General features: G+C 39.7%; 4 protein-coding genes across 15 annotated transcripts in view; 3 read left to right on the forward strand and 1 right to left on the reverse strand.

Annotated features, from left to right (window-relative positions):
* Positions 1-802: 802 nt before the first annotated feature.
* Positions 803-5,505, reverse strand: capza1b (capping actin protein of muscle Z-line subunit alpha 1b). Of its 2 annotated transcripts, XM_020615300.1 has the most exons (11): positions 5,403-5,505; positions 4,058-4,121; positions 3,881-3,932; positions 3,596-3,659; positions 3,313-3,519; positions 3,141-3,220; positions 2,816-2,894; positions 2,625-2,696; positions 2,371-2,433; positions 2,081-2,227; positions 803-1,727 (listed from the first exon to the last, which is right to left on the reverse strand). In XM_020615300.1, the coding sequence occupies exons 1-10, from the start codon at positions 5,439-5,441 to the stop codon at positions 2,087-2,089; spliced, it is 861 nt and encodes a 286-aa protein (XP_020470956.1). In that variant the 5' UTR covers positions 5,442-5,505; the 3' UTR covers positions 803-1,727; positions 2,081-2,086. The 2 variants fall into 2 exon arrangements, with proteins under 2 accessions (XP_020470956.1, XP_020470949.1); XM_020615293.1 differs by having other exon boundaries at positions 803-2,227.
* Positions 5,443-16,011, forward strand: LOC109968751 (acylamino-acid-releasing enzyme-like). 2 transcript variants are annotated; one of them, XM_020615245.1, is made up of 24 exons: positions 5,443-5,510; positions 6,042-6,198; positions 6,673-6,802; positions 6,892-7,018; positions 7,120-7,207; positions 7,404-7,479; positions 7,560-7,651; positions 8,191-8,265; positions 8,381-8,518; positions 8,631-8,722; positions 8,820-8,860; positions 9,211-9,332; positions 9,558-9,618; positions 9,724-9,821; positions 9,979-10,030; positions 10,207-10,295; positions 10,471-10,609; positions 10,897-10,980; positions 11,476-11,556; positions 12,348-12,436; positions 13,163-13,353; positions 15,102-15,204; positions 15,293-15,399; positions 15,491-16,010. In XM_020615245.1, the coding sequence occupies exons 2-24, from the start codon at positions 6,187-6,189 to the stop codon at positions 15,594-15,596; spliced, it is 2,193 nt and encodes a 730-aa protein (XP_020470901.1). In that variant the 5' UTR covers positions 5,443-5,510; positions 6,042-6,186; the 3' UTR covers positions 15,597-16,010. The 2 variants fall into 2 exon arrangements, with proteins under 2 accessions (XP_020470901.1, XP_020470909.1); XM_020615253.1 differs by lacking the exon at positions 5,443-5,510 and having other exon boundaries at positions 6,061-6,198; positions 15,491-16,011.
* A 435-nt stretch (positions 16,012-16,446) lies between these two features.
* On the forward strand, positions 16,447-21,070 carry tlr9 (toll-like receptor 9). The gene is made up of 3 exons (XM_020615234.1): positions 16,447-16,537; positions 16,824-19,796; positions 19,914-21,070. The coding sequence occupies exons 1-3, from the start codon at positions 16,517-16,519 to the stop codon at positions 20,118-20,120; spliced, it is 3,201 nt and encodes a 1,066-aa protein (XP_020470890.1). The 5' UTR covers positions 16,447-16,516; the 3' UTR covers positions 20,121-21,070.
* Positions 21,071-22,067: 997 nt separating this feature from the next.
* The window catches only part of LOC109971776 (ELKS/Rab6-interacting/CAST family member 1), a 141,563-nt gene continuing 137,426 nt past the window's right edge, over positions 22,068-26,204 (forward strand). For all 10 annotated transcript variants that reach the window (XM_020620255.1, XM_020620246.1, XM_020620315.1 and 7 more), the window contains exons 1-2: positions 22,068-22,178; positions 24,005-25,126. In XM_020620255.1, the coding sequence (XP_020475911.1) occupies positions 24,266-25,126 (861 nt within the window). In that variant the 5' untranslated portion in view covers positions 22,068-22,178; positions 24,005-24,265. The remainder of the gene's footprint in view (positions 22,179-24,004; positions 25,127-26,204) is intronic.

The following is a 26,204-nucleotide window of genomic DNA, read 5'->3' on the forward strand; positions in this document are numbered from 1 at the left end:
TCTTCTCTTCATGCTCAAACTGCCAGAACTGTTAGAAGACTTTAGTCAGAGGCAAAACTGTATGGCAAATAGAAGGGCTAAAGGTTTCTTACTGTAAGTTTTCCCCAGTATTTCTTATGCAGTTCCTGTTGAGATTGTCCATGAAAAAATTGTATTGGAAATAGTTCACTGCTGAGTCTATGAATGAACATTACATGCATGTTGTTTTACGAATACACTGAATCTTATCTTGAAAAGGGAAAGCACACTTTGCACTAAATTACTTTAAGATACTGTATATCTAGAACTTCACTTTTAACTTCACTTTTTGTTCAGGGAAGGTTTATTTCTGCTTCACCCAAACCAAGGACTCTCTGTCATGATTATATGACAACTTGGGATATTATCAGTGACCATAACTAAATGTTTGAATTTTGCTACTGTAACCTTTTTCTATAGTATCTTATAAAATGATTTACAGTACTGTCTTGTGCTAGTCCTACACATATGTTAGACATACCGTTTTAATGTTTTCTACCTTTAAAACTGAGAACTAATTGAAAGAGTTCTTCCAGCCACTTTAAATCTGTGCATTTATACACCTTCTGTGAGGGACCATATCCTTCAGCTGTCTTTTGTAAAAATGCATATTATGAACACCTGCAACATCTAGTGCTATTTTAAATAAATTACTCATGCCCTAAAGCTTAATGGGTCAGTTTTAATAGAAAAACAGTTTCAGGTGGCAATCTTCTGAACTGTGCTGGGCTGTGCAAGGATTTGTACGTGACAGCACAAAAGTAATGTAACAATCTAGCCAAGATCCATTTCAATCCATTTATTTGTACGACAGAATGGGGCAGTACAGTCGTGAAGTTTATAAATGATGGGCACATAGTTGTAGTATAGGGTGAGAACTGAACACAGCACATAGTCTAACAAGTAACTGATCCAGAATCAGCCTGTTTAGAAGTCATGTAACACATTATGATGTGGCCTTACAGAAGTCACGTAACTACAGTATATGATCTTGCCTTACATGGCAACTGCTTTGCGTTTGCTTGGCATTGACCAATACATAAAATTACAGACAAGAATGCAATAATCTAAGACTCCGACAAAAACCAGCACATCAAAATTGAAATTTGCATACATGGGTGGGAGGATCGAGTTCTTTACCATAGGAAAGAGATTTTGGTAAATCTTGGTTAATATGAGTATTTCCTTTCACAAAGGAAACGCTGTACAGCAATGAAGGTGGTGATGCCAAAGTTAGAGAACACAGAATACATTATGGATGTAGCAGCGTAGTACTTGTTTCATTTTATTTCAGTCACTGTAGCGTACATGGGTGAAGTCAAATCCGTGGAACACAGCAGAGAACAAACAGACCTTCTCTCAGCCCTGACAGACACAGACAAACATACAGGTGTGCAGTGCAGGAAAAGAGCTGTGCTGAGGATCATGCTACATGTTAACAACAGGTAGAAATATTGTCAGTTTCATTAGCAATGTCTGACTAAGGGCCATGTCAGTTAGCAATACTGTGCATTTGGTGCCATTAAAATGTCAGCTGAGTGCTATTCATTTTCCTGTGAAGGGTGTGATCTTGCTGATGCACCTGACTTCCAAGTTCACCATACATGACAACCACAAAGAAGAAAAAAAACTGATATGTGATAGTGTGCTTCACTTCAGCTTCCCGGCAGTCCTGGTTCTTGACATCTCCATCACAGTTCTGCATCAGTCTGACGAAGAAAACAAGATACTGTAACTTCTGAAACCTGAATCTAGAAAAGTCCATAGTTGACTGAAGAAAGATTTACTTCTTTACTGTAGCAGTCCTGAGCACAGCCCTGCACGGTGACCCAACACAACTCTTTCATGACATACACGCAGAAGTAACCAGTTTCTCCAAACCATGATTATCTCCATAACTGCAACTTTCATACAGCAGACTGATATTTGTGCTTAACAGCCTGTAAGTCCTCAGTCAATCTGCAATCACTTTTATTTATTTTTTTTTTCATTTTTTTCCTTGCCCCATACTGTTATAGTTTTGCTTTGGTTAGTCCTTGTGTCTCTCTGGTCAGTCCCTGACCTTCCACTAGGCATTCTGCATCTCCTTGCCAATTTTGTAACTTAGAATCTTATTCCAGTCGATCTTGGTGCGTGTGACAGGCAACTGGCGACGCAGGGCCTTAAAGGTGGTGTCAGACATGGTCTGGTAGTTCTCACTGATTGCAGTCTGAGGGCAAAAAATGGAAAGGAACAAGTTTCATTTATACTATTTTTACATTTACTTTAAATGTTTGCTTGCTTCAATAAAAGAAAAACTTGTCACTTTAAACAATAATCTATAAAATGTGAAGTCAACAAAAGATAGTTTACCTGGTAGTCATTTTCTGCATTCTCAATGATATCAACAAATTCCTTGGCTGTCTGGTTTTCATTCTGTTTCAAAAACAAAAATACAGTCATCACCTTTTATCCTGCTAACAGAGATCATCCATCTTGGTTAGCCTCCTCTTGTTTGTACCTGGAGCTCACAAATCCAGTTCAGTACTATTTTAGTAAAATATGCTAAATCAGTGTTGAGAAACTGGTCAAGTATGTTTGTATTTATGTATTAAATCTATACTTACAGTCACTGGTATTGATTCTTCTACCTCCTTATGACTAACCAGCTGCACATTCCCATCTTCATAATAGTGCACCTGATAACAAAGAAGAATTTCATTAGTAATCTGCTACAGTATTTTGCATATTTTTTAAATACATATTCTTCTTTGATTGGCCATTATTAATGCAGATGAGCACTTTGAATTTAATTTACCTGAATTTTCAACACTCCTACCACCTGAGCAGTGGACTGGCCAATGGTGAGCTTCCACTCTGATCTACAGCGACCATTCCTGTATTATAGAGAAATTAAGTCAAGTCCTATGCTACAATCAGACACAAGCACCAAGATCCTTAACAGAACAAAGAGACCAATTATTTTACTTTTCACCACATGTAAAAAACAACAACAACAACAACAAAAACATAAACAAAGCCTTTGTGATAAAGCCCATGTTATACGTTTTAGCAATGTATTCTATCAAATACACATATGTAGATATGCTTATAACCAGCTGTTTGCAGAGAGATCATTATACCAGAAGTTTTTGGGTTGAAACTGATGTCCCTCAATGCAGGCTATGATAGTTTGCTGACCATCAACTGTTTTCCCATATACCTGCAACACACACATAACATAGGTATGAATATAGGTAAAATAGTCTATATTGCTTTGATATTACTGGATTTATCATAATTTTTGTGCCTTACTGTGCATACTCCAGTGGGGTAGTGCTCTTTGACGTAGGCACTAAGGGCTGCATCACAGGCATCTCGCCAGCTTCTCAAGGCCGTCTCTCCCTCATATTGCTGCACATCGCTCACCTCTTTTCTTAGGTGGTCAAAGCGGAACGATAAATGGTTGCGGGGGTCCAGGAAACGCCCCTGACCCAAGTCACCATGCTCTGTGATCAGGACCTACAAAGAAGAGAGAGAAATTGAAAAACACCTGCTCTTCTGAAATAAATGGGAAAGACTTAAGTATCAAACATACCGGCTCATCGTAGCCCTCTAGTTTGGCAGGAGTAAACTGATCCATGTTGTACTGGGCAAAGGAGCTGGACAAGTACAGTGGACACAGGTACAGCAGGCATTCGTTACATCACATCAAAAAGCTTTCAACAAATGTACAAAAACACTGAGCATGCTTGTATTACTCAGTGCCTAACTAAAAACACATACTTCAATTCGTAAATGTATCTCCCCATATGGAGACTCTGGTGTTTTCAACTTTGAATATTTTAATTTCTTACTTCAGTCATAATTCCGTGTTACTTACTGTGAAGCACCCTCCCTAAGGAGGTTGTCATTGTTAAGAAGAAGCCGCACATCTGGCAAAACAAAAGAAAACCACTGTTTGTATAGTGCTCTTAGAAGACAAAACACTAAAACTAGGCAGTTTATATTAGATTAAATGTAATTTTATTATCATAGACATCTTTCCACAGCTGCTTACCATTAAAAACCTCATTGAACTCTCCCGGAGGGGCATGAGTTACAAAATTGGCTGCTATGCGAACCTATGGAAGCAAATTAAATGGACTCAATCAACTCAAGCATCATAATAATATGACTTTCCACACAATCAGTAGAAAGACAGTGCCTAAATAATATGATTTTCATTGTTCATTAGATAAAACATATCTGTAGTCAAAATTAAATTAAAAATGTACTACTTCTTTGGTACGTGTTTAACATCCAGATGCGGCCTTATCTTACTGTCACAGCTAATATTAAAAATGTACTTTTACTTTTGCGACAAATCTTTCTCTCTTTTTTCTGCTTCTATCACAAAATCGGCTTATTTAGTTTTGGTTTACATCTTTTAAAACAGGAATGACTATAGATTCACAATTTTTAAGAAAGTAAAAACAAAATCGACTACACAAATTAAGTTTCACTAACGTTAAGTGACAATGACCTTTAGGGAGTGTAACTGGCATATTTCTGCATTAGAAACAGCTCATCTCCATTGTGTGTCATGTCTATAAACTCATGCCCTCAGTTTACCAGTTGACCCTGAACAGACCTATAATCTTAAATGTTTCTTAATGTTATCAGGAGAATGTCACCACTCTTGTTTCTAGCTTTGAACCCGCCTTGTCTGTATTCAGATAGTTGTCTTGAAGGGTACAGCAGAAAATTCATTAATCACCTGTATGTATCTTATTCGGGGCTTGGGCATGCAAAATATGCCATTCATAATAATTTAGGCTTTGCTTACAACTGGTAATAAGCCAAGATGCCATTAGTATTGCGGATGGTATCACTCTCAGGCTCCATCTAAACGACTGGCACCCATTTCCTGATGTCAAGCCATGTGAGGCTGAGAAGTATTTATGCTGCAACTGAATCTGTTTGACCCAGAAAGTCAACTCATACTAACGTTAGCCACTAATGTTAGCTAATGCTGTATGAGAGGAATACGTAGCCCATAATGTAACGTTAATAACTGCAGACTAGCAGGGACATTGCAACACGACTTTTGGACAAAGGCTTGATTGTTCTCAATGATCTATTTACAACTAATACAAAGTTTTCAGCACAAATGTCTAGAAGTTAAATGCCTCTATTAGCATTTGATTTAGCCGCTAGCCAACTAACTATAAGCTTTAACTAGCATTGGCTAGTCAGCTACTGGTAGCTCAAAAATGCAAGTTTATCATTTTGATGCGTGACGAAAACCTAACATTTTCTTTCTAAAACTTGACCGTTAATTCCGTTCACTCGGTAACACGGTCAACTCTTTTCAAAAAAAGAAAACAAGGCACTGTGCAAAGCATTAAAATACTCTTTCCAACCTTCTCTTCGTCTGACAGCGGCTCCTCAAAGTCAGCCATCTTGGCGCTTTGTGACCCCACCTACCCAGCTGACTGACAGAACCAGCACGGTGGCTGTCATTCACACAGGTAACTGACTAATACTAGCATCAAAATCATTTTTGAAATATGCATTGTAAAATAATATGTATTCATGTTTTTCGACAGAAAATGCCACACTCTGAAACAAATAACTATAAATAAGACCACAGTAAAATAACCTACAGGTTACGAATACAACACAAGAGGGCGGTGTAGGCTGTTTTATTTGTGAACTTCTTCATGTTGAGTGTTACAAGAGTTGGGGGCAAGCGCCATCTGCCTCCAAAATAAAGGCATCTCGCTGCATAAATACTACGGATAAACCGTTTTATTTGGTGGACAATGTTCCAAGTCGTCTGGCACTAATTATATATTACTGAATGTGATTTGTATCCGACTTATTCGTAAGTTCCAGTGTTTTGGTACATTAAACCAGAAGAAGAAACCGCAAACTGTTAATCGGGGATTTTATTTAATCAAAATTTTATTTTTCTATTTGCAACATGAAGCTGCATTTGATTTCGTTTTGTGCTATCTTTATACATCCATTAACATGATCATGATAATGTTCAAACTCAGGAGGGCAGTAATACGCCTTTGCTGCGTCAAGACTGCCGTACCGAAAAAGAAGAAGAAGAAGAAGAAGAAGAAGAAGAAGAAGGAACACCCATTGTACTTTCGTCGTTATGAGATTTGCAGACTAGTGTTACACACTGTTGTCAATATGGAGTCACAGGTAAGATTATTAACTGACCAATGCTATTTATTTTGTGCTTTCGAACAAACGACATACCCTATCAAGATAAAACCTTGTTGTGCAACATAGGTGCAGCTAATTAGCGTCCATTATGCTGTCTGTATTTTGACTTAATGTTATCCAGTTTTAAAATGAAGCTAATGTTAGCTGACGGCACTGGTTCAGTAGATTTCTGTCAGCAGCTACAAGAAGTTCCTGGTCAAATTAAATCAGTCAAACATGTCTATAAACAGGTTAACTAATTTTGTTCACTTGCTTGCTTGTTTTATTGGTTTGCATAACATAATAGGCAAATGTTTATCAACTGATATCTAGCTTTGTTGGTAAACTGCTTAAATAATATGGTACATGCAGGTAGCTATCTTACTAGCTAGGAAACAAGGCATTGTTCGTTGTGAGGCCGTTTGCATCACACGTACACGTAATGCGAATTATTCTGTTGCGTGTTGTAAGGTGATGACCAACCCTCAGGAGATTACCAGGCTCTACAAGGAACTCAGTCTCTTCCCTTCTCTGAGTAGAGCAGATGTAGGACCTGTCATTACTTCTCAGTATGGAGGCAAATACAGCAACATTTACACAGGTACACCTTTAATCTATGCCATACTGAAATGTTCATGATCGATATAGGTTCACTGAAATTGATATCATTATGTTGACCTTTATTTGTAGAATGGAGCCAGTGTGATCTGGAAAGGAATGAGAATGTCAAGTTTTGTAGGCAGTACATTGTATTCCATGATGATAAGTCAGTGGTCTACTCTGGGGCCTCAGGAAACTGCACTGAGATCAAAGGAGAGTATGTAAACATTTTGTTTGGAGTGAGGTTCATCAAATTCTCATAAACCTGACCTTGAGCAAGTCGTGAACAGTGTCTCATCAGTGTGTTTTTCCCTCCAGGGTGCTTAGTAAGGATTCCCCTTCGGGTGAAATGAAGGCTGTTGTCAGAGTTTGCACAATCAAAGGAGAGGACAAACAGTTCCTGGAGGTGTGTGGCTGTTTGTCTCTCTCAGATGCAGCATGGAGTCTGTCATTGGCCCTGCATAAAGTCGTTATTCCTTTTTATTCTTTTATTACCCCCCTGTATGGTGCTTATCTGTAACTCTGTGCAGCCGTTGGCTCTATTTAAAACTTCATAAAATCTTGAATTTTTCTCTTGTCCTGGCATCTTTCTGACCTTTCAGATCTGGAGTAAAAACATCAAGATGAAGAGCATCAATCTAACAGCTTTAAATAAGCATGGAAAAGTCTATGATGATGGTGAGTTGAGCAATTTCTTTGAAACTTTGTATTTTACTTCTACTACTACAGGTGCTAATCACTGTATTTTGCACCCTTAGATCAGTTTGGCTGCTTGGTTTGGTCCCACTCTGAAACCCACCTCTTGTATGTGGCAGAGAGAAAGAGACCCAAGACAGAGTCCTTCTTTCAGGTCTGTCAGCAAACTGGCTTTGAGATTAAATCAGCACTAAAACCGTCGATTCTTCTTGATGTCAGTGCAAGGGTTATATTCAGTACTGCCCAGAGCATAGCAAACTTTTTTAACGAGATACGTGGTGCATTGTTTGCCTTGTTGTACAGTGTTGGTCCAAGTTGCCCACTATTCTATAGTCCTCTGTAAGGAATTGTTTGAAATTTGAAAAGGAAGCTTTACATAAAGTACATGATTGGTGATGCAAACCTATCTTGGTGGTAGACTAATGGCAACAACAGATTTAGACACACACACACACACATATTGCAAACTAGTGTGGTTAACAAATGGTTTTGTTTTGAATGCACAAGCAAAATGTGATAACATCATTGACTGGAATGTGTTCATAAGAGAAGTGAAGCATATTTTCTGCCCTACATGGGATTTAGTGTTGATTCACCTTTTACCAAAGGTAGATAGGATAGCTATAATCAAAAGTAAATGACTAATACAGCAGGTAATCATTCATTATTTTTTGTCTAATTTTCTGTTTGTAGACTCAGTCACAAGAGTTGTCTTCTATTGGGGATGAAGACGAGACCATAAGAGTGGAGAAAAAGGAGGCTGTGAAAGTAATTCATTTTTGAAATGCAATTTTTTTTTTCTATTCTCAGATATAATTCTATCATTTACATTGCAATCCTCTGTAGCTTGATTTGTAGTGTTTTTGCTTTTGTGTTCCCGAAGGGGGAGCAGTTTGTCTTCTACGAGGACTGGGGAGAGGCACTAGTTGGTAAGAGCTGTCCAGTGCTATGTGTTTTGGATGTAGAGGGCGACAACGTCTCTGTGTTGGAAGGAGTGCCTGAAGATATCTCACCTGGACAGGTAGGTACTACAGCTTGTACAATGATAAATAGTTTTATTTTATTATTTGTGCACTTCTATTGCTGTCATACTGTTGTTCTCTTTTGTTCTCGCTGTAACTCTGTCTCTGAAGGCATTTTGGGCTCCAGGTGACACAGGTGTGGTGTTTGTAGGCTGGTGGCATGAGCCTTTCAGGCTTGGCCTTAAGTACTGCCCCAACAGGAGGTGATAACCATTTACACTGATCAGAGAAAACTGAAATACGTCCTAAGGCTCATAGGCTGATACTGCAGGTCACTAATGTTTGTCTTTTCTCTTTCAGGTCATCTTTGTTCTATGTGGATCTTACTGGTGGAGAATGTGGTAAGTGAAGGTTTGTTCCTTCTGTAATTTAGGTCTATAATATGATAAACAGGATCCAGACAAATTAAGGTGTGATGGTCAGCGTCCATCTTGCATTGAGGCATTTCACACCAAGCTTTGTACTTTTTAATCTGTAATGAGCTACTGACACTATCACATTGTCCTGGTTTAACTTCTTCATCTTCAGCATTATTAAAAACATGGTGCAACATGATATCACAAATGTTCACACCATGCTTTAACACAACTGAATTCCTCAATTTGCTACCAGACGGCTAGTCTAGTGTATAGTTGGAACAGCCGCACAAGGTTGCATATGTTCATGTGTATTTGTTTGTTGTGTTCTTCAGAGCAGTTGTCATCAGGCACCAGTGCAGTGTGCTCCCCCAGGCTGAGCCCAGACCAGTGTCGAATTGTCTATCTGGAATGTTCTGTCTATGGACCACACCAGCACTGCAGCAAGCTCTGTATGGTGAGAGAGGATGAAACCTCTTTTCCACACAAGACAAATTTCCCTACTTTATAAAGTGTATTGTCTTCACTGACAAGCATAAATTAACTTAATGTCTTGGCACACAGTGCACCAACTTGTAGTTTTGTGTTCTTTGGGCATTCCCATTTGTTGAAGCAAAAATACACTGGAGTGAATAAATACGTGTTTTCATGTTTTCTCTGTGCTTCCATATTTTATCTCTAGTATGACTGGTACACTAAGAAGACCTCAGTGGTGGTGGATGTGGTGAAGCGACCTGGAGAAGGTAAGAAATACTTGGTAGTCACATGAGTGCTGTCTTTTTATTTATTTATTTATTTAGTTAGTAACCAAACTTCATTGTGTTTGTGTGCATTGTGTGGCTTTACAGATGGCTTTACTGGTATCTACAGCTATCAGTTGTCCCCTCAATGCTGGTCAGCTGATAGTCAGCGTATAATCATTGCTTGCCCTCAGCGCAGCCGTAAGGTACAGTCAACATATGGAAATTGCTTGTTAGTATAACAAACATTAAGAGAAAGTCTAGGTATCTTTCTTATAAAGTTAGATTTTGCACTTGGTAGCTAGCCTGAGAATACTGTAATTATGCTGCACATGGTAAAAGCTGTATCGGTCTCATTTGCAGGATCTGTTGATGGTGGATATAAGCACAGGGTGTGTCAGCTCTCTGACTTCAAGTGAGTCACTAGACACATTTATCAGCCTTGCCGTGACCCACACTCGGGCCTAGAAGTCTTATTTATTGATGTTTGAGGTTGGCAGTCTCTGCCTGGCTCACCATAGCAGTGCTCTAGGACTGCTCGACCGTGTTGATTTCAACCTGTGTCTAATGATGTTTTTTGTTTGTCTGCAGAGTCTAATGTTGGTAACTGGTGTCTGCTAAACATAAAGAGAGATCTGATGGTGGTCAGCTGCTCTTCTCCAAACTGCCCTCCAAGTTTGGTAGGATCAGCATTTTCTTTGAGAATAGTTTTCCTTTTTGATGTATAGTACTGGTATTTACTAAAAGTGCTGTTGTTTTACTAGAGCTTTTGGCATACTCACTACTGCAAAAATAAAAGCTGAAGTGATTGAGAAGCTGTTGTGTCACCTAGTCCAATATAATTTCTGCGTCCAGAGGGTGGGTTTCCTTCCGGCCAGGGATTCTGAGGAGGAAGTGGTATGGGTTACTTTGGAGGACTGTCAGACATTGCCAGATATCGATTGGAAGATCTTGACTTTCACCCCTCCCCCAGAGCAAGACAACAGTCAATACCGTAAGAATAAACAACCTTTTTTAATGTTATCCAAAACAAGAATTCTAGCAAAAGAACCATTTGTTCATTTTGTTAACCGGCGCGTGGCTTTATAAGTAATACACTAAGGCTAAAAATAGATCAGTAACCACTGGGTGTAACAGATGTTTTTAGAATGTCCGGGTTTGTGCACAATAATAATACATGACATGGTAATATAAATAGTTAGAATATTTGGATCCCCAAGTTAATGGAGGGTTGAAGAATAGTGTCATTTCATGTCACTAACACATATTTCTTTATTCTAGCTGGCCTTGATTTTGAAGCTTTGTTGATCAAACCAAAGGAGGTGAAGGCTGGAGTGAAGCTGCCTCTTATTGTTGCTCCTCATGGTTGGTTACTTTTAATATTATTTTATTGCAGTTATTTGTTTTCTAGTGCAAACAAAATAAACATGTAGTGTTAAATGTTTATGGCTGTACAGTATCAACTTCATGTAAAAAAAAAAATCAGCTTTGTTTTAAATATTCTAAACATTATGTTTACTTTTGGAATTAATGTGCTGTTAATCCATGCTGAATTTATTCTTTAGATTGAGTCTGTTGGGATTTATGTCTGTTCAGCCAAGAGGTGCCGCTGCTGATAAGATTGGCATTGGAAACAGTGCTTTCTATGACAACTGTGCCTTTAATGTTTAATCATATTCTCAAAACCAGAAATAGTCCTTTGCAGCACAGCTCATAGTCGTGTAATATGTTCACATACTTTGATTTAAAGTGCACCATAGTTTCTGACATGTATGCCTCACAGTACTGAGGTCAAAAAGACTAATAGCTTTTAATGGAAACTGTCAAGTTGTATTACACAAGGCTTGTTTCTTTCATTAGGGGGTCCTCATTCGGTGATTGTAGCTGAGTGGCTTCTGCCTTCCTCTGTTCTGTGCAAGATGGGCTTTGCTCTATTACTGGGTAAGTTCATATGTGAACATGAAGTGAAGTTACTGTATGTGTGAAACCTGCTCAGAGGACAGTTACACCTTAATAGAGTTGTAAAAGGTGAGGATCAAGGCTCCCATTCTTGTAGTCTGATGTAGTTTGATAACGTTGTCATGGTTTAAGACTAGTAAAAGTATTTACTACAGCTTTTATTTGCCGCTTCAAGATACTTATTCCTTCCTAGCTTGTGCACATTTAAAGTGCCCTCTTGTACTTCAGGAATATGTTGCTCACAGGCATTACGAGTCACAAAATGGTGTTGCCTGTGAGAAATTACTTTTAGTGAAAATGTGTCCTGTCTAATGACCAGTTAATGACTGAGTGTGTCCACTTGAAACTTTTAGCCTAGTTTTCATGAATCATGAGAGCGTACTTGCTATTCTGTGGCCTGTATGTGTAGAGTCATCTATCCTATGCAAAATAATACATTTTCCTGAGCCATAGTTTTACTTGTTTGTTTTAATAGTTTAAGGTGTTTCACTGGGGAGGTTGCAGCTGTCCAGTATGTCTATTGTTGACTTCTGAGCAGAACTCTGCCCAAGGTGGTGGTCATTGAGGCCACTTTGCTCACATTTTTTGCACAGGTTTTTTCAGTTGGTCTCAGGTGTGAGTCACCAGCCTTCTGCTCTCAGGCTCAATTTGCTAATTTCCTGGGGTGGTGTCAGTTTATCTGACTTAGAATGCATCATATCTAGCACTGATTCACAGATGGTCATGTGTGAGGTGTTATTTATTTATTTTTTGTCTGTTTTTATCATTTTCAGTGAACTATCGTGGCTCTCTTGGGTACGGCCAGGACAGTATCCTCTCATTACCTGGGAATGTTGGCAACCAGGATGTCAAAGATGTTCAAGTAAGAACAAAAAAGTAATAAAGGCTGTTTAAAATAATGCTAAGTTTTTCAAGTGGTTAAGGCGCAGCGCTCTCGCCACTGCGCCCCGGGTTCGAATCAGGGTTGCGTCAGGAAAGGCATCTGGCGTAAAACACGTGCCAAATGTCAACATGCGAGTCGTCAGTGTGACGATTCGCTGTGGCGACCCCTAAACAGGAAAAGACGAAAGTGACTTTCTATTAAGTTTTTCAAGTCATGACATTGATGTAGCTCAAAGTATCCTTTGCTCCTGCTGGTAAAATGACTTCCATTGCTGCTTTATGGTGATGTTGTTTGTACTGTTGAGTCAGTCCATTGTTTTCTATATATGGCTGATGTTAGTCGCTATAGTTTTTGTTTAAATCATGCCTTATAACAGCAGTATTTTTATTCCTTACATTCCCCCAACTTCTGATTTAGTATTTTCTGTGTGGGTTTATAAGGCTTAAAAGTGAATGAGTCATTTATATCGTATGGGACTGTTGCAATTTTTTTTTGTTTGTTTGTTTGGTAGACCTGTATCTGTTTCCTTCTCTTCCTCAGAGGTTGTAATAAGTTGGGCCTCTATCATTCTTTCTGAAATCTTCAATATATTGCTAAGAAGATGTCTTAAGGCTGTAAATACTGGACAAGAAGTTAATGGGGGGATGAAAGAAGGTATTTATCACTGGGGAAACAGTTTCATTTTGCTTGTTGTCTTCCTACCAGTTTGCTGTTGAAAGTATTCTGAAAGATGATGAGTTCGACATGCAGAAGGTGGCAGTGTCCGGGGGCTCTCATGGTGGTTTTCTGGCCTGTCATCTGATTGGACAGTACCCAGGCTTCTACAAGGCCTGTGTGGCTCGCAACCCTGTCATCAATTTGGCCTCCATGATTGGCAGCACAGACATCCCAGACTGGTATGCACTGGCATGCACATTCCCATATGCTAGCTGACATACAGTATGTATACCCATTTCATGACTGTGTTAGTTGTGCACACCTTCACAACTGCAGTGTTTTTCGCTGGCACCCATCACGTCCCACTCTCTTAAAAAGCAAGCAGGGTAAAGGTCATGCCTGTACCTCACTGTCAGAGAAGGAAAGGTTCATTAATTCCTGCAAACACTACAGGAACAAAAAACCTCAAAGCAATAAAAAACTGAATAATTGGGCGTGCAAAATTATTCAGCCCCTTTACTTTCAGTGCAGCAAACTCTCTCCAGAAGTTCAGTGAGGATCTCTGAATGATCCAATGTTGACCTAAATGACTAATGATGATAAATAGAATCCACCTGTGTGTAATCAAGTCTCCGTATAAATGCACCTGCACTGTGATAGTCTCAGAGGTCTGTTTAAAGCGCAGAGAGCATCATGAAGAACAAGGAACACACCAGGCAGGTCCGAGATACTGTTGTGGAGAAGTTTAAAGCCGGATTTGGATACAAAAAGATTTCCCAAGCTTTAAACATCCCAAGGAGCACTGTGCAAGCGATAATATTGAAATGGAAGGAGTATCAGACCACTGCAAATCTACCAAGACCTGGCCGTCCCTCTAAACTTTCAGCTCATACAAGGAGAAGACTGATCAGAGATGCAGCCAAGAGGCCCATGATCACTCTGGATGAACTGCAGAGATCTACAGCTGAGGTGGGAGACTCTGTCCATAGGACAACAATCAGTCGTATACTGCACAAATCTGGCCTTTATGGAAGAGTGGCAAGAAGAAAGCCATTTCTTAAAGATATCCATAAAAAGTGTTGTTTAAAGTTTGCCACAAGCCACCTGGGAGACACACCAAACATGTGGAAGAAGGTGCTCTGGTCAGATGAAACCAAAATCGAACTTTTTGGCAACAATGCAAAACGTTATGTTTGGCGTAAAAGCAGCACAGCTCATCACCCTGAACACACCATCCCCATTGTCAAACATGGTGGTGGCAGCATCATTGTTTGGGCCTGCTTTTCTTCAGCAGGGACAGGGAAGATGGTTAAACTTGATGGGAAGATGGATGGAGCCAAATACAGGACCATTCTGGAAGGAAACCTGATGGAGTCTGCAAAAGACCTGAGACTGGGACGGAGATTTGTCTTCCAACAAGACAATGATTCAAAACATAAAGCAAAATCTACAATGGAATGGTTCACAAATAAACATATCTAGGTGTTAGAATGGCCAAGTCAAAGTCCAGACCTGAATCCAATCGAGAATCTGTGGAAAACTGCTGTTCACAAACGCTCTCCATCCAACCTCACTGAGCTCGAGCTGTTTTGCAAGGAGGCATGGGCAAAAATTTCAGTCTCTCGATGTGCAAAACTGATAGAGACATACCCCAAGCGATTTACAGCTGTAATCGCAGCAAAAGGTGGCGCTACAACGTATTAACTTAAGGGGGTTGAATAATTTTGCACGCCCAATTTTTCAGTTTTTTATTTGTTAAAAAAGTTTGACATATCCAATAAATTTCGTTCCACTTCATGATTGTGTCCCACTTGTTGTTGATTCTTCACAAAAAATTACAGTTTTATATCTTTATGTTTGAAGCCTGAAATGTGGCAAAAGGTCGCAAAGTTCAAGGGGGCCGAATACTTTCGCAAGGCACTGTATGTGTTTGATTTCTTCCTGTGGATGTTTACGTTTTTTTTTTTTTTTTTTTTTTTTTCTTCAGGTGCATAGTTGAGGCTGGCTATGATTACAGCACAGATTGTCTGCCTGACCCTGTGGTCTGGGAAAAGATGTTGAACAAGTCTCCCATTAAACACGTCCCAAAGGTATGAGTATTTTTACATGTCTTGACTGTGTTTGTGTGACTTGATTGTTATTACACATAAAAGTTTTCTAAGGTGATCTGTCATCTAGGTACAGACACCAGTGCTGCTTACCTTAGGCGAAGATGACAAGCGTGTACCTAACAAGCAAGGAATTGAATATTACAAAGCTCTGAAAGTAAAGCAGGTCCCAGTCCGGTAAGCAGCTTGTCTGAGTACCATGTTTCTTTGGTTATGACAGATATGTACAGCATAACAAGGTTGTAATGCTCTGAAGTGTGTTGTTTAGGTTGCTGTGGTACCCAGGGAACAACCACTCTCTCTCCAGTGTGGATGCTGAGTCTGATGGCTTTATGAACATCGCTCTGTGGATAATTCAACACTTAAGTCTGTGATGGCAAATAAATACATAGTAGTGTGTTAATGCTGCTCTTTCTGCCAGGAAAGATGGCAAGATGCTGCTTCTGTTCTGAAGGCAATGTGAGGTCCAGTCCAAAGCCAAAGCAGTGAATGTTCTTTCCAGCCAGAACACAACTTTGTGTACCTGTTCTTTACTTGGAATCTATCTGTGGTTAGGGTCTTTGCGCAATAATTTCTAAGTGAATGGGGATATTCTAAGTGAATATGAATAATACTATTTTTAACACAGCACTTGAATACAGGCAGTTTTGATTCTGCCTTTCTATGGACTGTATACTGTTCATTTTTGCAATCTCTAATAAAGGGCTTTTTCAGTACATAAGTTGTGATTGAGGTTATATAAACAAATGAAAATAATTTAATAATTAGTCTTCTCTCTGCTCACTATTACAGTTTGGATTGTTGATTTCATTAAACTGTGAACATAATAAAGTGATTGTGAAACTACTACAAGTGTGGGATGAATCTGTGCATGCATGGCCCTCTGTTCAGATTGAAAAGGAGTTTTGAAGCAGGTGATTAAGTTGCATATTATACTTCCTTATACCTTTGTTTAGAATTCATGCTAAATTTAGGAAGTCATTCAACCGTGCCCACAAATGGAAAACCCCTCATCTGGCTGCCTTTAAGGACAGCAATTCTTTATAAAGTAAATTCTGACATGGTTGTCCTAGAGGACAATACTGTTTGTAAAGTCTTTTGCAATCACAAGACCATATCCATATTAAGATGTTCCTCATTATTTTGTGTTTGAGCATGTGATTTGCATGAGGCTGCTGTATATATAATAAAGTGCTTTCACTTCTGCATAGAAGGATAGTTTCTTGTCACTGCACTGAACTGTCTGCACCTGGATTAAAACTTGCTACAGCTGGCTTCTGATGTGAGTTTTAAGATGCATGTTACATCCGTTATGGTAAGTAAGATTACATTCTACTATTTAAAATATATAATCTTTAATTGTTATTTATGCATTCAAATAGTTGTTATAAGGACATTTGCTGATTGAAAAGTTGTAGAATAGCCAGTGCTTTCATTAGCAGTTGTTTCAAGCTGGTTTAACTATGGTATATGATGCATAGGGTGAAATTGATTGAATGTATACTGTGTGATGCTTGATATTATATAAAATTAAAGGATGTGTTCAAATTACATTTTAGCCATGAACAAACAACTGATTAAATTTGTTTTACTTTTTTCAGGCTCTGTTGAAAAATATCCTCATCTTTAGTCAGCTTCTTATATCAGCAAGGAGCATAAATATCATCTTCTTCCCATGTGACACCGATGAAAATACCACCTCAGTAGACTGCTCTAATAGACCACTCAAGAACGTGCCCTTAATCAAGTCTACCACCGTAGTGACACTTAATTTATCTCGGACTAAGATACGAGAAGTTGAGCAGCATGATTTTGCAGGTGTTCCAAACCTTGAAACTTTGGAAATGATGGGGAATTGTTTACCAGGTAAACTGAGGGACCTGGAGGAGCTCGCTTGCAAAATGAAGATTGACCCTTATGCCTTCAAGAGCCTATTGAAGCTTAGAGAGCTCAGTTTGTCAGGAAACAGTCTCACCTCTATACCCTGGTTACCTGAAAGCCTGAGAATTCTTGATCTGCGTAACAACCGCATCTTCCACATCATCCACCCTTTAAACACACCACATCTTGAAAAGCTCGTCCTCTCTAATAACTGCTTTTATGCAAACCCTTGCAACCAGTCCTTCTACATAAGTGAGAGTGTTTTCAGAGGGCTCCCTAATCTCAGCAACCTTACCTTAGGGTATAATAATTTGACAGCTGTCCCTAAAGGACTGCCACCCTCACTGACGAGTCTGGATTTAAGAGAGAATACAATCACCGAAATTGAAGAAGGAGCATTTGCCAACCTAACAGTCCTCAAAGAGTTGAATTTGGAGTGGAATTGTCAACGTTGTGATCATGCAGCAAGGCCTTGCTTTCCTTGCCCACAAAAACTCCCACTAAAACTACATGCTAACTCTTTTTTTGCTGAGAACAGCTCCATCACCTCCCTAAGCTTGAGGGGAAACTCTCTAAAAACCTTTCCAGATAACCTTTTTACACCACTGAAGAATCTAAAATACTTGGACCTCTCTGACAATCTCCTTGCATATACTATACAAAATGGCACCTTCTTCTCAGAGCTAAAGGGCCTCACTTGGATTAGCCTCATCTATAACTATGAGCCACTGAAAACCCTTAAGGAACTGAACATCTCCCAACATATTGGCAATATATCTGGTTTACAATATCTTCTTCTGAGTGGTAATTTTTTCCACAGGCTTTCAACAGAAAGCCTAACTGTTTTGTCAAACCTTAAAAATCTAAAGAAACTAGAACTGAGAATGAACTTCATTAATACATGTAACCTAAGTGCTCTGAAAAAGTTACCATCTCTCATTGATATCGACCTCTCCCAAAACTTGCTAAATTTCCTTCCATGCTGCTCTAGTCCATCTGAGATTATGACACTGCAGGGAAGCTGTCAGAACCAGGATTTGCATACAGATAATTTTGGTGACCAACCCGTTACTGTAATAGATGAAGAAGTCACATTGGAAAGTGACATCAGGGAATCCAACCAGTCAGATGTGCTGGAAATGTTAGGGGACAATGTGTCACAATTTCCATCACCATGGGACTTTAGAAATCATTTCTGTTGGAATAAATTAACATTTGACTTATCACAAAATGATATTCTTTTTCTCAGAAAAGATGTGTTTCTAGGCATGGAGAATGCTGTTTGTTTAGACCTTTCCTTCAATTACATGAGCCAGGCACTGAAAAGCGGGGTGTTTGATAACATGAAAAAATTAGTTTATTTAAATTTGTCCTACAATAGGCTTGATCTTTATTATGAAGATGCTTTCAGTGAGCTTAAAAACACTCTGAAGGTACTGGATGTTAGTAACAATGAGTTTCACTTTAAAATGAGGGGCATGGGTCATCGTTTTGAGTTCCTTAAAAATCTGACTAACTTGGAAGTCCTAAGTCTGGCGAACAATGGCATTGGGATGAGAATAGATCAAAGGCTGATCAGCAGCTCTTTGAAGTACCTCTACTTCTATGGAAATCAGCTGAACATCATGTGGGAGTCTGATAACAACAAGTACATTCATTTCTTCCAAAACCTGACCAACCTCATCTACTTGGACATCTCCAGCAATGATCTGAAGTCGATCTCACCAGAAGTGCTGTGTAACCTCCCAGGAAGCCTTAGGGGCCTCAGCATCAACAAAAATCACCTGAACTACTTCCCATGGAACAACATCTCAGTACTTAGCAATTTATATTACCTGAGCCTCAGTGAAAATGAATTCTCTTATTTGCCTGAAATAGTCATTGAATTTGGAGCCAATTTTTCTTTCTTGGACCTCAGTCACAATCACATTAGTTCTATTCCTGAGAATTTCTTTAAAAAGGCAAAATCCTTGAAATTTCTGTATATCAGCCACAATAACATCAAGGAGTTGAACCAACAGTATCTCCCTGCGCCCTTTAAAAATGGTAGTGCCCTTCAGAAACTCACCCTGCATGCCAACATTTTTAAATGTGACTGTGACACATCTTGGTTTGCAGACTTCTTGCGTACTACTCCCGTAGAGATTCCTTATCTCACCACATATGTACGCTGTGAATTCCCAGAGTCCAAACAAGGGGAGAGCATACTGTCTGTGGACCAGCGCTCCTGCCAGGACATATATGGTAGCCTCGCCTTCCTCATTTGTTCCTTCTTGGCTGTGACATTCACTGTTCTGCCCCTACTGAAGCATCTCTATGGCTGGGATATGTGGTATTGCCTACAGGTGCTTTGGGCAGGATATAAAGGCTACTCCCAGCTGGCAGGCACTGATTCACAGTACCACTATGATGCTTTTGTTGTGTTTGACACCAGCAACAAGGCCGTGAGGGACTGGGTCTACAACGAGTTAACTGCCAATCTGGAAAACCTGGGTAACAGGAAATTTAGTCTCTGTTTGGAAGAGAGGGACTGGATTCCTGGGCTTTCATGTATAGAGAATCTACACAGTGCTGTCTACAACAGTGTGAAGACTGTGTTTGTGCTGTCCAGTGGTTTCAACGGTGGTGAGAGAGTAAATGGTGTGATCCGCCAGGCCTTCTTCATGGTACAGCAGCGTCTTCTGGATGAGAAGGTTAGTAAAATGCATTTTTCATTTTCATGAGCATTTTGTGGATGTCAGTCTTACCCCCCTCTGACTTTTTGCCATGTTTTTACAACAAAAAATTGTCTTTGATTTCATTCAAACAAGGTGGACACTGCTGTGCTGGTTTTGTTGGATGACATGTTTCCCAAACTGAAATACCTTCAGCTGCGGAAGAGGTTGTGTAGAAAGTCTGTATTGTCCTGGCCAAGAAACCCACGGGCTCAACCCCTTTTCTGGAATCGAATGAGAATGGCATTGTCATCAGATAACCTCAAATTTTATGACAACAACATGAGTGAAAGTTTTATTTAACTGGCTAGGGAGCACCTTTGTGGAAACACCTCCATCTTTTTATTACCTCACTTTGACAAACTCACCCTCTGATTAATGATGTTGCACATAATGATACTTGAATTTTAAATGTTCCAACTTTTCAAGATAGTGGTTTGTTGTTTTATCTTACAATTGTGTTGCTCTATTTTTTTCTTTGTGAGTTCATCCTGAGTACTATGGGCTGTAAAGACATTGTACAGAGACACTGATACCTGCACCTGTACAAATACTGTAAATGACTTGATTTTGTTTGTTGAAGTTGATTTCATAACCATTACTAAAAGATAATGTAGTTACATTTAGAAAACACACCCCAACTTCCAGTCTCAGAATTTCACTTCTCTTTGGCTAGATGCTGGGAGGAAATGAAACTGATGTTTCTTACAGGTTACAGTTAACGAATGGCTTTTATCAGCCCAATCTACTCAGTGTAAGAAATTCAAATGTGAGGTCTTCATGTTTGAATGTTTGAATGTTTGAGGGGATAACTTGGGATAGGGCTATTGTGTAGCTACACAAACAAACATGGAGAAAGCTTTATTCTATACACTGCTGATCACCAGACAAAATTCAAAGCTAAATAAACAATCTGAGTGCATGCAAAAATACCCACTGATCAGCAAGACCTGCTGTGTTGTACTGCAGGCCTCCATCTGTTTTAGCCTGTGCATTTTTATTCCCAGTTTCATATGTTGTCTTGTGGCATACAGTATCTGTCTCCTGAAAGTGAAACCTCTGAACACAAACAGTCATTCTTCATTTTCTGGTGAGTTATACTGAGTGAATGAACACTGAGCTGAACAGCAGCAGTTCCCTTTTAAACCTCTAAAACAGCACCTGAACAGTTTTGTCACTACTGGTTGTGGCTTCAGTTCTCATACCCCACAGCTAATATTATAAACTCACTTTAATGAGATAAAATTACTGAATGTCAAGATATTGCCTGTTTTTTTTATAAATGCCATTCCAAGTGTTTATTTGTTTTCATTTACATTTCATTGCATTACATCACAATTTACAATTTAAATTCATTTACATCTTGGTCATCATGTAAAATTATGATTCCTACTGATAAAGTCCTAAATCCCCCATATTGAGAAACAATATTAAATCATTACTGATAACATGTAATACAGACAATGTTTGGTTCTGCTAAAATGTTATGCTGGGAAAAAATCATGTAGGCGTATGCTCAAACAAGACTTACTGATGCATGTGGTGCATGTTGTGCATGGCTGAACCCAAATACACACTTACTTACATACATACTTCATTTATGATTACTCAGCCAGGTGCAGGCTAATTAAATCAAGAGGATTCACTTGTTTGCAGTGTTTAACCCTGTAAAGCCTGACACATCAAAAAATAACCAAAGCATTCTAATTTTTTGGTACTGAGATGTTTATTAAACCTTTTAACAAAATCCAAAAGAAAATTTAAGATTCAAGGTTTTTATTTGCCATTTATGCACAGACAGACAGTCCAGGCATATAGGAATAAATGTGCCATATTATTTTGTTTATTTTGAATTTGTTTTGTATCACATTTGATACATGGGGCATTTTTGGCAATTTTTTTTTTTTGCTCAGAAACTCGTGTAACAAATATGATGCAAATGGTTTTATAGGGTTAAAGAACCAGTTGGACGGTGAGAGTGTAACATTGGTGAAGGTTGGGCAGTCAAAAATGATCTGTCTTTGCAGAATAAACTGGTTTCTTGTCACTGAATGTGATCCTAATTACAATGAGCCTATTCTTTAATTTACATCGCATTTTTGTATAGCCAGTATCTTAAAAATGCCATGTCCAGCTAACGCTCATGCAGGTTCATAAAAACAAAAACCCTCCTGTCACTGCTGTTCCTGCTGCCCTACCACTACATGTAGGCCGTGCACGCGCCAGCTGAGTAGAGCGCGTCCACGCGGTTGCGATGGCAGGACGGGTCAGAAGAAGCTGAGCTGATGAGATGGAGCCCGCGCAGAGGTCGGACGGAGTGTGGCTGTGGCTTCACAGTGATGGAGAGGTGCCCGTTTACCGGTAAGCAAGTGTAGCTACACGCTGACTTGGACTTTGTGGCATCATTTTGCAACATTTAAACAAATAAAACCTTGTGATTTTACTTTGTCTGGCAGATTAATTATTATGTAAGGTACTAGCTCCAACTCGTTTAACCGTGTGCATACGAACAAGAAACTAATCCTTCATGATGCCATGGTCGTAGTAGAACCATTCGACGCGTAGTCACATAAAAAAATGACCGTTTTACTCTTGCACTCGTGAAATATTGTGTTGTGCTTGGTACTTTCTTCGTTCGGCCAGCAGCATGTTGAGCTTCATGAGAGGGGCTCGTATACATGAAATAGCCTATATTATTATTAGGAGCGCGTTATTTCATTGCAGTTTGCGTGGTGAACTGACTTTTCTCTTCGCGGCAACAGCTGACTGCCAACTCAGAAGTACAGAGGCTCGTTGACCGGTACGAAGTGAGGCCTTTCATACTAGTGGTGCTTCATTTTTGCATTTTCATCAGTCCTTTCTCTGTCACTGCTTTCGTTCTGTAGTATGGTTTGACATGGGGCTGAACAGCTGCATAACCTTGGCGCGTGCCCATGGAAACTAACAAGCTGCTTTGACTTAGAAAACCTTTATTGTAATGCAAATATATTTATTTGTGCCAGTCTGCTTGTTAATTATTTTAAAAGGTTTTGATACGGTTAATTTTTGCAATTAGTTTCTTAAATGTACAACTGAGGTACCAACATACAGGAATTGATGGTTCCATTGCTGGCACATAAGGCTGAGTCTCTCTCACACAGTGATGGATATGGGATTGACAGTTATGTTGTGACTGACAAGCAGACTTGACCAATCTCTCGGTTGCATCTTGTGTAGTGCCTCCCAGCACCCAATCCTGTTGGATTAAAGGAGGGATTATGATTTGGATTTGCTTCTGATTTACAGGCAGCCCTCCTGGTCCATCACTGGGTGTGCCTACTTTGAATCCCTGAGGAAATTCTTTGCATATTTGAATTAATGTACAAATGTTTACACCTAACTGACAACAAGTGACCCTATAACACTGAGTTTGGTATGGACACACAGTGTGCTCATATTTTTCCTAATATGGGCACAATCCTAACATTTGGTACTTTCCAAGTATGACTTAGCCTGTAGTTCAAGTGACTAATTTTGTCCTCAATTTTTAGTTGATGCCAAGGCCCTGCCGTGTTTACAGCTTCATGAAGTCTGGCCATGAATTTGCAAGTGCCTCAGAGGGATGGTAGCTGAAGACTAGTCTTCCAGTTCCCTCTGCAGTCTGATGTGGCCATAGCCTGCTACTGAATTTTGCCCCTGTTCCTTAGGATCTGAGCAGATTCGGTGCTGTCCATGGTGCTGAAATGGCCCAGCTGATTAGCTAACCCAGAAATTGTGTCCCAGCTGAACATTACTGAGCAGGGAAACATGGAAACTAATGTGAGCTTTCAAAGGAAGGCTTGGCAACCATTAATATACATCACAATTATAACTGTTATTGAATAAAATGTCTGGAACTTTGAATGAAATATTCAGTGCAAGAAATTGTCATGAACTAATCAGATTTGTAGCCTAATTACTATTACTGATCAGTTTGATTTTAAATCCTAATTTGCCAATTTTAGACTGTATGAGAAATTTGCAATGTTTTGAATATTTAGTTGAATAAAAAGGGGTTTTGGAAAAAAAATCAGTGTTGCTGAAAGGAAATGAACAAAAACAGTGTGCATGTGTAAAGGCAAAGGTTTTGTTACAGTAGCCACTTCTGTTAACCATGTATTGATGCTACTTGTTGTTTTTATCTAATATGATTTGTCTTACTTCTCTAGAATTCACGATGTCCTGCACCATAGCTGAAACAACATGACCTCTGGCCTCTGTGTCTGGGAGCTGTGTAGAGAAGTCACTGCTACTTGCTTCAAATTGGACTGAATAAGACTCGGCCTCAAGCCCTAGACAATCAGGGATGGATAGGTGAAAACTGAAAGGCTGAAAGGTGGCCTTAATTTTAAACCTTATTAAAGTGGCAAACTGAAAAAATTGTTAAACTTAACAGGATCCTTTCAGAAATCGTCTTTTGCCATATAAATATGCCTTTAAATATTAGAGCCAAGCCTCCGCAGAGCAAGCTGCCTGCTGGCCCAAAGAATAGTGGGCACACAGATGGCAGTACATCCCATTCACGCTTCTCAAGATCCCATAAGCAGGGGAAAGGCAAACAGGCTGTAAGCTCAGCACCGGGCTCCCGATCAGGGCTAGAGCCAGGCTCTGTGTCAGGGGGTATGCCTGCACCAACATCTAGAGTGGCTGGAGGTCTAGGGTTGGTGTCAAGGCAAGGTTCAAAGATAAAACCTGCTGCAGTAGCAGACAAAAGAGCAACTCGTGGTTCAGCAACAGCACCTGGGGGTAAAACCCTGTCTATGGAGAACATCCAGTCTTTGAGTGCTGCCTATGCAACTTCAGGTGCCATGTACCCTAATGAGCGGGATTCCTTGGAACCTTCTGGTGGATACCCCAAAGGCACCATGACGCTGGACAGGAGCACCAGTCGTTCCTCCTACGCTGGCCGGAAAACAGCCACAGGTAGCAGCCCAAACATCACTTCCTCTGGGCTGCATCATCACCCATCAGACCCCTATGGAGACCAGACCTTGGTTTCTGCAGGCACTTCCAGTTTGCGGAACCAGTCTGGGAGACGGGCACTGGATTCGTTTCGATGGGGAGATGTTTCCACATTTGATCTCCAGGCACAGCTAAGAGAGCTGAAGAAAGAGAATGAGGACCTGAGGAGGGAACTAGATGGGGGTCAGGAGGGAAGGACTGGCCACAGCATAAACAGTGTCAACTTCTGGAGTCCCGATATAAAAAGAGACAAGGGAGTTAGAGGGGAGGAGGGAGTGAGGACCTCAGTTCAGAAAAATCAATACAGGCCACACCAAGAGGTTTTGCAGGTGAGAAAACTGACTTTTTCTTTTTTCAAAAATTATTTCCACTTGAAGGAAAAATTTTAGATGACTACAAACAAAACAAGCAGTTTTGCCTGCTGCTCAGTGTCCATAATAAACAATGAGTTACTTTAACACAACACACCTTTATTAGTGAAAAAGTCTCATTTCAAGTGGTGGATGAAAATGTCTTTGATTTATCTGCTCAGACATCACACTGAGATTTATGTGCTGACCCACCCATCTCTTCTGCATGTCACATCTTTTGTTCCTGTCTTCAAGGTAGTATAGAAAGGCTTTTGTTCCGTTTATTTGTAAAGATGTTTGCCAGGTTCAGCGCTGTCTGCGTTTCCATGGGAACATACCCTTGTGGCAGCCATTCTGAGCGTTAGCCAGACTCTGAAAAAGCTTACAGCTACTCCTGAAGGGACAGTGACCAGTCATCTCTCTGGAATCTGGCCCACTCAGTCTGAGGCAATATTATCTGTTTGTCAGTCTGTTTCACTGCATAGCTACTGTGTCTCTGTTCTTTCTTTGTCTTTCTTCTGCTTTTTCTTCATTTGTCCATGTGGCATTTCACTTCCTTGTGTCTGCTGGAAAAAACAGAAGTAATTCTGTAGATGCAAATACCTGGAAATCGGAGGTAGATTTGATTCTGTTGAGAATCTTTCAGTCTATACAGCTTTTGTAGTTTTTATTGAATCTTTCTCTCCCACAAGAATGCCAAAACTTTAATCAAATCAGTGATCTTCCATTTGACTTCTTACTCTTGTAACCAAGCAGCCACCTCTGCATTTGTATTTATAGCCTTTTCATCTCACATTGTCATACAGCGTGAGGACACTGTGACACACACACATACACTTGATCGCACATACAGTACATCAGTTTCTAGGTAGCAATTAACTGTTTTTCATTGCTTTGGTTGATCATCTTTTGCTAAATGGTTCCTTAAATGAACAGAATTATGTGAAAATCTGCATTTGCCACAAAAAAAGGGAGATCCACATGCACACACAATTTGTATACAGGTGCACAAAAACACCCATTTTACAAGCCACAAAGTTGGCAGGGAGATTTGACT

This window comes from Monopterus albus, unplaced genomic scaffold, assembly GCF_001952655.1.
Source record: "Monopterus albus unplaced genomic scaffold, M_albus_1.0 scaffold6.1, whole genome shotgun sequence".
Taxonomy (NCBI): domain Eukaryota; kingdom Metazoa; phylum Chordata; class Actinopteri; order Synbranchiformes; family Synbranchidae; genus Monopterus; species Monopterus albus.

Excerpts from the sequence above, each read along its gene's own strand:
- LOC109968751 (XM_020615245.1), top strand. Across the intron at positions 8,266-8,380 it reads AGAAAAAGGAGGCTGTGAAA|GGGGAGCAGTTTGTCTTCTA; the intron begins GTAATTCATTTT and ends GTGTTCCCGAAG. Across the intron at positions 15,400-15,490 it reads GTAAAGCAGGTCCCAGTCCG|GTTGCTGTGGTACCCAGGGA; the intron begins GTAAGCAGCTTG and ends TGTGTTGTTTAG.
- tlr9 (XM_020615234.1), top strand. The coding sequence starts at position 16,517 with ATGCATGTTACATCCGTTATG. Across the intron at positions 16,538-16,823 it reads TGCATGTTACATCCGTTATG|GCTCTGTTGAAAAATATCCT; the intron begins GTAAGTAAGATT and ends TACTTTTTTCAG. Across the intron at positions 19,797-19,913 it reads AGCGTCTTCTGGATGAGAAG|GTGGACACTGCTGTGCTGGT; the intron begins GTTAGTAAAATG and ends CATTCAAACAAG.
- capza1b (XM_020615300.1), bottom strand. The coding sequence starts at position 5,441 with ATGGCTGACTTTGAGGAGCCGCTGTCAGACGAAGAGAAG. Across the intron at positions 4,122-5,402 it reads CGCTGTCAGACGAAGAGAAG|GTTCGCATAGCAGCCAATTT; the intron begins GTTGGAAAGAGT and ends TTGCTTCCATAG. Across the intron at positions 2,434-2,624 it reads AAGAATCAATACCAGTGACT|AATGAAAACCAGACAGCCAA; the intron begins GTAAGTATAGAT and ends TTTTTGAAACAG.